The sequence below is a fragment of the Monopterus albus genome, unplaced genomic scaffold, assembly GCF_001952655.1.
Source record: "Monopterus albus unplaced genomic scaffold, M_albus_1.0 scaffold172.1, whole genome shotgun sequence".
NCBI classification, from domain to species: domain Eukaryota; kingdom Metazoa; phylum Chordata; class Actinopteri; order Synbranchiformes; family Synbranchidae; genus Monopterus; species Monopterus albus.
Genome location: NW_018128052.1, coordinates 1,935,783 through 1,946,555, shown reverse-complemented (window position 1 = coordinate 1,946,555; position 10,773 = coordinate 1,935,783). Strand labels below are relative to the sequence as shown.

Sequence of the window (10,773 nt, the reverse complement as noted above, 5' to 3'; positions counted from 1 at the left end):
CCCCCACCCCCAAATTCCATAAATAATTTCACGCACAATCACAGCCCTGGACTGGTTTCCGTTGATACTGAAATTTAGAAGCACAGCTTTTTGCAATGTCAACATTTCTGACATCTGCTGACATCAGCCTGTCACAATTGTCTTTTCTCTCCGCTCCCTTCCTGTCCTTCTCTCCACAGTTGTGTTAATTGGGGACTCGGGCGTAGGGAAGAGCAACCTGCTCTCTCGATTTACAAGAAATGAGTTCAACCTTGAGAGCAAGAGCACTATCGGGGTGGAGTTCGCCACGCGGAGCATTCAGGTGGACGGCAAGACGATAAAGGCTCAGATCTGGGATACAGCAGGACAGGAGCGCTACAGAGCCATCACCTCGGCGTGAGTCCATCTCTGTGTAGTTCACATAGTCCTGTCTGACACTTAACCCCCCTCAGCGTGGGGAAGTGTTTCTGCAGTGCATTCACAACTGACTATCGTTTAGTCTAGACCTTTCAGGGAGGTTGGTGGGTATGTTCTGCAGCAAATAAAAGATTTCAATGGTAAATTTGAATTTAAGTAGCATGGGCAGTGTTCTATGAGACTAGCTAATGGTTTAAGTTTTTTAAATTTATTTAGACATTGGGCCCCAGGAAAGCTTCTTCATGCCTTTATATTTGATAAACTGCAACCATGACAAATTGCCTATATGTTTTAGAAAGCACAGATTCACTTGAACTTTTCTAATCAGACAAAAAAATGAGTCTGTTTACAGTAAGAGTCATCTACATGATCTTCATCAGCAGGAGTTTTCTTACAATTTTCATTTTTTTCTGACCACTTGCTCAGACAAAACTGGAATTTTAAACAATTCCCTGCCAACTGGACAAACTCCACCTGCTGCTAAAGATCATGTGATGTGATCAAAAGCTCCCGAACAGCTACTAGATGGATCTTGTGGTGAGATTGTTCTATGGATGTGCAGACATCCTGAAGTTGTCTAACACTATAAATAAGTACAAATGTATTTGAATCACAGTTGTTACCACTGTGTCTTTGGTCTTGCTACAGATACTACAGAGGGGCAGTGGGGGCACTCTTAGTGTATGACATAGCCAAACACCTGACCTATGAGAATGTGGAGCGCTGGCTGAAGGAGCTGAGGGACCACGCCGACAACAACATTGTCATCATGCTGGTCGGCAACAAGAGCGACTTGCGCCACCTCAGGGCCGTGCCCACAGATGAGGCCCGGGCCTTTGCAGGTACAGGATCTTACAAAGAGACACAAGAAAAGCTAAATATTGGACTTCTATAGATTCTCTAGATGGTTTTAATTTGTAGGCATTTGTCTGTTGTGTGTATAGGGTTAGGGTTTTTAGGGATATTTGAAATGTGTACAGTATGTATTAGAACTCATCAAGCCAGTCACCTCTGCTGATGTAATATGGAAGTAGTTCCCGCCAACATGGTTTGAGGGTGTTCTAACCACATTTTGAGCGCTACACAGTTTGCAACTCAGCATTTGAGAGCATGCAGACACAGATTTGTAAATGCAAATAGAGATTTGAGAGTGTAATCCAGGCCATGTGTTCTTATTTCTGATTCTGCACTCTCAGATTGCTCCACTGGAGTTTGTGTGAAAGTCTGTCTGAACCAAAAGTTTTGGGAGGCACAAAAGAAGTTGCGAGCAATCTTCAGTTTGCAAATCAGACTTTGAGAACACAGGAACAGATTTGTAAGATCAGAAACAGATTTAAGAGCTAGGGAGGATCCTCACTGCTCGCCAAATCATCTGTCACACTCACGATTCTGTCCTCCCTCACTATCAAATCTGTTTCTGCCCTTACAAATCTGTGCCTGTGGGCTCTCAAAGTCTGATTTGCACACTGAAGAGCGCTCACAACTTGTTTTGTGTGCTTTCAAAACTTTTGCCGTGGAAAAACTTTGACACAAATCCCAGTGGAGAAATCTGAGAGCACAGGATCAGAGACAAGAGCACACGTGGCGGGGGTCTACTTTCATAATGTAACACTTGAGATTTCAAAGACCAGTTAGAGTTACCTTTTCTTTTTCACCGCATCATACATTATGATTAGAGGATCTCATAGAAACATAACTGAACTGTGTTTGTTTTTCTAAAAGTATATGTAAAACACAACACTGCTTCTCTTGTCATTTCTGATTTTGCTGAGTGCTTATATTAAGTTACTGTTGGTGTTGAATTTGTCTTTCCTTTCTTATCCCACAGAGAAGAACAATCTGTCATTCATAGAAACTTCAGCCTTGGACTCAACAAACGTTGAAGAAGCCTTTAAGAATATTCTTACAGGTATGCTGAATTTTAGTAATAAGACATGGAAACTTAACATCTTGGCACCAATAATTCCCGAACATTGTCTGATTACCTTATTAATACTGTGTATTTCTAAAATACACGGTATTAAACAGTATTGTCAAATACTATACAAAGTGCTTAACCTTTTGAGATATGAGAATTGAGAACATCTTAAAATCTGCTCAAAAAAGTTGCTGCTGACATTGAAAAAGAGCAGTTAACTGTTACAAACTGGTACATTTCTGGTAACTAAAGTCTTCCTCTTTACTAGTGCAATTTCCTCTTTGTGTGAGAAGTTATTTCTATTTGTCTTTTGGTTTTTAGAATCATTGTGGGGTTTCTTTAGTCATATGTACCGGTGTGCCAAGTAAAGCTTGATTTATGGTTCTACATTGGATTAACACAGAGCCTACGCTGTTGTGAGCATTTATACTTGTGTGCTGGTGTGTCTGCATCGCTCTGCAATTACACCATCAAAATGCTAGTCGGAGGTGGTGTGTGTGTGCCAGTACAAACCACTTATGGCGACTGAAACTGAATGAACCATGCTGGAGTTAAAACTAATAAATGTTGATCAGCAGTCGGACACATCAACTAGGTTGTTTCAGTTTTAGGTGCTTGAAGTTAATGTATGTATTGTAAGGTAGAAGTAGCATGAAACTCCAAATCAATCCACTCTGCTCCGCCCAGTGCTCCTTCTCCCTGCTCCACTGTGCTCTACTATGATCTGCTACTCTCCACCACCCTCTGCCCAGCTCCTCAGATACTTGCTATTGTGAAATCACAATAAAAGACAATGAAACAGAATTTAGAAATCTCTACACTTCTGCCAGTGCTGTTCGATGAGTTTGGGTCACCTCTCCACATTAAGACAAGTTTTTTTTTTTCTCCCACAAAACAGAAATCTACCGCATCGTCTCACAGAAACAGATTGCTGAGCGGTCTGCCCATGACGAGTCTCCAGGAAACAACGTAGTGGACATCAGCGTGCCACCAACCACGGACGGCCAGAGGGGGAGCAAACTGCAGTGCTGTCAGAACCTGTAACCCATGGCAACCATCTCTCCTCACTTAGGTTGACTATTAATTGAAATCCGCAGTGTTGGTTTGCTTCCATCTGCCTGGGGTGCAATAGTGTCGGAATCCGCACTTTTTAGATCAGCGGATTCACTTCTGTTATGCCACAAATGATCAGTCCCAGAAAGAAGTGTTTGAACTGATTTCAAATTGTAATCATACCCAGGTACAGTCTGCTACATTCTAGTGCTAAGACAGGACTGATGGTACCGCGTAAGTAGCTGCCACAGTTACCTATGATGGCATAGCAGAAAGGCCTTGCCTGACACCTTGTATGTATGCCTCAACATCTGTCGGGTAGGTGGTTACTGCCAGATGTTCCAGGCCTAAGAATAAGTCCTGCCTGTTTCAGGTGTACCAGCAGTCCTGTTTATAAGCTCCCCTCCTCCTCCTTCAGTCATCATCTCAAAAGTGGTCGTGACGCTGCTGATGCTTATTTCATTTTGTGTAAAATATATTTTGTTTCTTTTGATAGCTTGTCTGCTCACATACATTATATTAATGCCATGAAATAAAATTTTACAATATTATGTTTGGGTCATCTTTGTTCAGCAGCACATGACACAGAATGACAGAATACAGCACCTGTAGTTAAACCTAAAAATACCTTTTCATATATTACCTTATGAGATTGTTGATGTATCCATAGTCTAAGCAGCATCTATTGAGCTAGTTTCAACTACTTTAAATACAGTTAGGTAGTCTAGTAGAGTGGTTCCCAACCTAAGGGTTGGACCATAAAATTATTAATTGGGCAATAAAGATTTAAATTTAGAAAGACTTTAGGGGGTGATTTCTCTAATTTTTTGTGAAATGGTGTAAAATGATCACAAACATTTACGCAAATGGAACAGACATTAAGAGGAGAAATCATTATACAACTAAAATGTGACAAAGGCCTCCAAAGGTACCAAACTAGATAGTGTATTTTTGTACGAGTCACAAACCCAGACGTTTGAGTGCCACTCGTCTGAGCTTCAACACTGCCATGTATCTTATCCAATGGTTATCCAATGAAATGAATGACATCTTCATCTGTAAATTAACCAGCAAGTAGCAGAACAAACAGCACAATATTCTAAATGTGGTGGTATAGACATACAGTATAAAGTAGCATCAGTTTGATACACTGACAAACCTCCAGACTGAACTTGAAGTACTTGAGTAAATGTACAGTTAAATATTAGATATACTTCCAAAGACAAAAATGGAGGTCCCAACAAACACACATAAACAGACAAGTAAAGAGTCCAGGAGTCCCTCATGTTTTATTGCACAATAACCCAACTTTCCAGGGGATGCAGCAGGAAGACTACAACACAAAATACTTTAGCATATGCCGCACACATTGATTGACATCTCAAAACACTTTTACTGAGTACCAGCTTGCCCCGATAGGTTTCTGTGTTTTATATAGGACAAAAGTCTGTAATCTCACTATTCAAAACACTGTTTCTCTTCTATTTATAATTGCGTTTCTTGTGATGTAGGACATTACCGATGGTCATTGCTCGGCAGCTCAGAGAATGAATGGTGCATTTACAAGTGGAGCAGGGCTGTTTGCTAATGCACTTGTATGAGAATAGGCAGAAACATCATTTAATTAGAATGTAAGCACTTTTCCATAACTTCAGTACTACTTCTTTTTATCACTGTGCTGCCATTTGACAGAAGCAGTTCACTAGCAGTGACCCCACCCTCAGGAAAAGATGTATGTTGAATGGATGCTTTAATATGGTGTAATTCTTGTGGACTGCAGTTTGAGGGGAAGGCTTCAGAGGACTGAGCTGCTCAAGGCACTACTAGACCCCCAAAACCTTCTAAGAGATGAGAATGGATTGGATCCTTCTGATGTATTATGGACCCCAAAACCCACTGGAGAGGCAGCCTCAGTGAACAGATTGTCATTTGGAACAAGGGAGACTGCTGTTGTGCAGTGGAGACCACCAGAAGAACGGAGAAGGAAGCAGGCAGAGCCAAAGTGCTGATAAGGTGATGCTGGGGAAGCCCATGAGACCACTCGGTGGAGCCAGAGGGGCCTGTGAAGTGGGAGGTGGCAACGATTAAACAAGCCACGGTGAGTAGCCACATGTACATCATTTGACCTGTCTTATGGGAAGCAAAAGCCTAATTTGAACAGGTGGTTTAAATGCAATAAGGAAAGGAAAAGGTGCGTGTTTAGGTGTGATCCCATTCCTGAACTTTAGATTAAAATTTCCATTCGTGAGCCCACATACTACAATCTTCACAGACCCTGTGACAAATGCGATGTCAGCTGTTCTCTACACAGAAAAATGATTTGGGTTTTACTGTTTAGACAGCAATGATAAAGGTTTACCTGGAAACTTTTAAAGGGTTCAGATTTTCAACTAGGACACTGGTATGAATGACCGTCACCCTCTACTTGTCAAGAAAGAATATTCACAGATAGACTTTGTCAATCATGTTTTTAGATTCTTATCCTACGCTGGGCTATTGGCCGCCCATTGTTCAAAAACAGCTAAATACATTGTGAAGGGGCATGGGGGAATTATAGGTAGTGTGAATATGTTTCATATTATATTGTAGTAGCATGCTGAGTCTGTTATATCCTGCTACATTAGCTTGCGTCTTAGTAATTTTTTCAGTTAGTGTCATGGACACACTTGGGCTGGTTAGTCCACGTTTTCAGTCGTTCACAATCCAGCACTGGCTGTCCGGTGACAACTCTGCGTCTCAACAACAACTATGACTCCGGAATGAGTTCTTCCCAAAACTTTGTGGTCAGCCAGTACCGTAGTAGTTTACAACAAGTGCTTCAATAAAACAAAACAGGGGGAAGAAGGCAGCTCTCCCCTCTCAGAATGGTCCATACGAAGTGCAAAAGTTCATTAATACGATTAATCTTGTTTTTAGAGAGTGCTTCAGCCGGCGTCGTTTTAAATATTCCTCTTGCCAACACGCTGCACTCATACAATGGTCTCATCAGTCATTTTCTTGGTTGACTTGGTCGGCACCGAACGTTGGGTGGTGTGTGCCCCTTTCATGTCAGGCATGAGCAGGCGCACTTTCTGATTGGTCCGCCTCCACTCCGAGTACAGCTGACAGTGATACCGAAATGACACCTGAGAGTGAATGAAAGAGGAGTGGGGAGGAGGCAAGATGGTAGGTGACAAGGAAGGAAAAAACAGACAATCAATAAAACTGACACCAGGATATTTAAGACAGAGGAGTACAGATGCAAGATGGGAATAATATGCTGAAGGCTGCAAGTGCTGCATGACAGGGGCTCACAAGCTGTATGCAGAAAGACTAATCTCTTGATATGTCTTTTTTTTTTTCTTAATTCTGCTCAACACTTAAAGAAATCAGTTTCTGACAAAGGTTTCAGATTCGTTTTTAAAGTATACAGATAAGATAAAGTGCAGAGTAAGAGCACCTCATTCTTACCATTCTCAGTCAGTCCTGCATGTGCGCACATGCAGGACTGACTGAGCCACTTTCAAATAAATGAATGCTATGCACCAGATAATATTAAGGTGCACAAGCCCTCACATCTCTCCATGCCTTTCCTTCAAGTGTCATTCAAAGCCATACTGGGACCGGAAACAGTAACAACATTTCTACAATAACTGGAGACTGAGTATAAACCTGCGGGGTTGATGGTCTTTGTAATGTGTATAAGTATGTATATAATGATTGTTTTCCACATCTATGTGGGAAAAAGATATTAAAACACACAAAATACTAGGGCCAGTATGTGGCTGTGAAAGTGCTTGAGAGAGAGAAACCATTCACTCTCTACCTGCAACTTAGCAAAAGTACAGAAATGTGTCTGCTTTTCAAAGTTATACTTAATAATGTAATGATGCATTAGTTACCAGTGTCCAGAGGATGTAAATGGTGAAGAGGGCGATGGTAAGGGCGATGAGGCCGACAGCCTCAAGCCTGCTCTTCAGTTGCAAGTGGTCCTGGGCTCCTCTCAGACACAGCCAGCCAGAGATGGCGGCCAGGGGCGTGATGAGAAGGAAGCAGGCCATGTCGCACAGCAGCGTGCGTTTCTCACTACGAGGGCCTGGGTCCTTCAGCCACTGAGCAGGAGAGAAGCGAGGCATCTTAGTTCACAATTACAACAGAATTCTGCCAAGTAAAGAGGCATTGTTAAGATGTGAGTTTCCTGCATAACAAACATAAAAATACTTCAAATAGCGTTTGAGGCCAAAAAGTAAAATAGGCTTCTTTGCTTTATACAAACTGCATAGCTCATTTCCATCTTTTTGTACAATCAAATGAGAAGGAATGCATCACTACAATAAAAGCTCTCTAACCTGTGTGAGTGGTTGTGGTCGCCGTTCAATAGTAAACTCTGTGTGACAGAGCTCACAGTAGCTGGTGTTGGAGGAGGACAGCCACTTCTCCAAGCAGCTCTTGTGCACTTTACCCAGTGTACCAGTGCAGTCACAGGGAGAGAGCAATGTCTCCCCTCCAGCCCCCTCATGGCAAATCCGACACATACCCACATCACTGTACAGAAAAGCAGTGAAAATGGAGTGGTGAGCAAAGAAACAATGTAATTATATTATATTGATTAAGATCCCCTGTGAGTTCCTCCCGTTCTTACCTCTGTAAGCTCACTGCTTTGACAACAGTGGAGAGTGGGCGGCCATCTTTAGCTGTAACCTTGGCAACATATTGGGCCTGTGTGGTAGAATCAGACTCCTCTGAATCTTTGGAAGCATCAGATTCAGCGTTCCCCGAGTAATCACAAAGGGAGCCAGGTAGGTGGCAGCACCCTGGTGAAGACATAGCTCAGCTGAGGGTGACAGTGACGACGATGATGGTGGAGGCAATTTCAAAGGAAGCTCTCCTACTCCTCTCCTCCTCTGTCCACCTACACAGCAAATGCCTGGCAGACAATAAAGAGGAGATAAACAGGAGACAAAGTAGGGGTGACGTAGAATGACTACACAAGTCATAAGATTCTATGTCTCAGTGATGCCATGTTGATATAGGAGAAGGTGGCAGCCTACTGGCTAAGTAAGCTCCAGCTCCAAAACTCACAAATATGCAGAAAATATGTGTGCTGGAAATAAACAAGACATACAACCTCCAACAAGTCCTGGAGCAAATTCCAACATTACCAAATGAGTCCATCAGTACAAGGATGTATTGCGAGACTAATCCTTGAGCACCACATGCCAAATATGCCATGCTACACTACAGGGAACTGTGACATAACATATGCAAGTTTGAAACTGTAATGATTTGTATTTTATGTTTGAGCTCCTCAACTTCATACAAGTCATTAATATGCTACTATAAATAAGGGCGATATAGCCTCCATGCTACAGAACTCAGCAGACTGCTGTGCAGATGAAAAAATATGTTTTGGGTAGACCTGAAAGGAACATGGTGTGTACATCTACTAGTTATTGCAACCTGCCCTCCAGACTGACACAGTCATCCATATAGTCTTGAAAACGTTCCTTGAAAAATAAGCATTTTAATAAGACATAGATGTAAAAACATACGTGTATTCAAAGCCCCGGGAGATCAGGTACAATAAACCGCTGCTATTTGATGTATTTGTTTAAAATCAGGTAACGCCAGAGTAATATTCGTCAGAAAACAAAACCTGGAACAGATGATCGATGGTTAACGGTTCGCCGTTAACTTTGGCCGATGGGTAGCTACATGGCCGATATAGGGTCGTTAATGTGCAAAAACCGACAAAGGCTAAACTGCTCTCACAACACAACCACGTAAAGTAGTTGAACGGCCGGTAACCAGCAAGCTCATATGTTTCGTCGGTTTAAGGTTGAGCTTGTAAACAAGGCGAAAAAAATCAGACATAGGCGTAAATTCACTCACCCGACGGCCTCTCCTTTATGCCTTGGCCTTGGCCTTGGCCCTGCGTTAACCAGACACAGGCTTGAGCTAATTGGAAAGCCCTAGCTACAAATTATGATACTGGCATTTAACCAAAAGCTGGCCATACAAGGGGTTACAAAAGACGACCACATTCGTTGTATCGTCTCCATGGCTGCTAGTATATCTCTCTTGGGTAATCCTGTTGGAAAAGATGAAATAAAACGTCTGTTTCTGCAAAAAAATTACTAGACACCGCTAACTGGCTAGCAGTGAGCAAGCCTACCTCGGCACCCCTCAGCTGTGCGCTGATCATGTGACACAAGGCTGCCTTCACGGTCATTACTAAAATTGCAGTTCTCGGAATATCACACACCCGAAACTTATCAAAATAGCAATTACTACTAGTATGCTTGCAGTCTTCACAGCACTACGTGTTATATGTACATGTTACATCTTCCCAACGCTTTAATTTCTATGACATAAATATCGCTTCCGACCTTTTCACGTGCAGTTTACGATGAGCCTTGAATGCAGCGCACAGTACAAACAATACCAACTAAACAAGCTATAATGCATCTTTGCACTATGTGATGGTCCATCACAGATGTCTCCGACACCAGAGCAGTTGGCTGTGCTTCTGGACACTGTTGACACAGGACTTTACTTTGGCACAACACAGTTCTAAGCAACATTTATGGATGTAACTACGTATTGTAGTGCCTGACACAGGCGTGCCAAAGTAATCCTGAGCCCATGTGGTTATATCGCCTATGGAAGAGTCACGATTCTTGATGCAGTGCTGTCTGAGGAATCGGAGAGCACGGTCGTCCAGCTTAGGTTTGCGCCCTTGCCCTTTACGCACTGAAATCTCCAGATTCCTTGAATCTTTTAATTGCATCATGCACTGTAAATGGTGACATACAGAAGAGTATTAGGGCCACTGCATAATTTTTTTTTTTATTCTGACTTTATTCTCAGAATTCTGACTTTATTCTCAGAATTCAGTCAGAATTCTGAGAATAAAGTCAGAATTAAAAAAAAAATTATGCAGTGGCCCTAATACTCTTCCGTATGTCACCATTTACCACATCCAAATCCCTTCCTAGCTTTCATTGAGGAACATCACATCAAATAATGTGCTGCTGTATTGCTTTCAATGTATTAAAGGACATAGATGATTTACAAATCACTATTCTCAGTTTTAATTTCGATTTTCAGCTTTTTCTGATTTGGGGTTGTAGATGGATTTATGACACAGTGAGCCCATGAGCAAAGAAATGTAAAATCCCAGCCACCCCTCCTACATAGCAGGAATTGAAATCAGGACATAAGGACAGGGAAGGGAACATTTCTTACTGATGGTGGCGCTGTCCGTTGCTGCCTAGCCACCAGGGCCATCTAGGGTTTCAGTGTCTTCCCCATGGACACTTTGATATGTGGACTTGGAAGACTGGGAATCTAAGTCTTTTGAGTGGGAGGCAGTTGCTTTACCTCATGCTCCACAGCCACATGTAGACACGATGTTCCTTTGTAGC

At 42.3% G+C, this 10,773-nt stretch overlaps 2 protein-coding genes across 4 annotated transcripts in view; one reads left to right on the top strand and one right to left on the bottom strand.

Moving 5' to 3' along the window:
- The window catches only part of LOC109969393 (ras-related protein Rab-11B), a 6,140-nt gene extending 2,228 nt beyond the window's left edge, over positions 1 to 3,912 (top strand). Inside the window, exons 2-5 of the mRNA XM_020616242.1 lie at positions 180 to 375; positions 1,045 to 1,238; positions 2,225 to 2,305; positions 3,213 to 3,912. Coding sequence (XP_020471898.1) covers positions 180 to 375; positions 1,045 to 1,238; positions 2,225 to 2,305; positions 3,213 to 3,358 — 617 coding nt within the window. The 3' untranslated portion in view covers positions 3,359 to 3,912. The remainder of the gene's footprint in view (positions 1 to 179; positions 376 to 1,044; positions 1,239 to 2,224; positions 2,306 to 3,212) is intronic.
- Positions 3,913 to 4,632: 720 nt separating this feature from the next.
- On the bottom strand, positions 4,633 to 9,569 carry LOC109969379 (E3 ubiquitin-protein ligase MARCH2-like). 3 transcript variants are annotated; one of them, XM_020616216.1, is made up of 6 exons: positions 9,522 to 9,569; positions 9,239 to 9,437; positions 7,989 to 8,273; positions 7,696 to 7,891; positions 7,249 to 7,458; positions 4,633 to 6,492 (listed from the first exon to the last, which is right to left on the bottom strand). In XM_020616216.1, exons 3-6 carry the CDS (start codon positions 8,171 to 8,173, stop codon positions 6,337 to 6,339), a joined length of 747 nt encoding a protein of 248 aa, XP_020471872.1. In that variant the 5' UTR covers positions 8,174 to 8,273; positions 9,239 to 9,437; positions 9,522 to 9,569; the 3' UTR covers positions 4,633 to 6,336. The 3 variants fall into 3 exon arrangements, with proteins under 3 accessions (XP_020471872.1, XP_020471871.1, XP_020471873.1); XM_020616215.1 differs by having other exon boundaries at positions 9,239 to 9,552; XM_020616217.1 differs by lacking the exon at positions 9,239 to 9,437 and having other exon boundaries at positions 9,522 to 9,546.
- Positions 9,570 to 10,773: the final 1,204 nt, after the last annotated feature.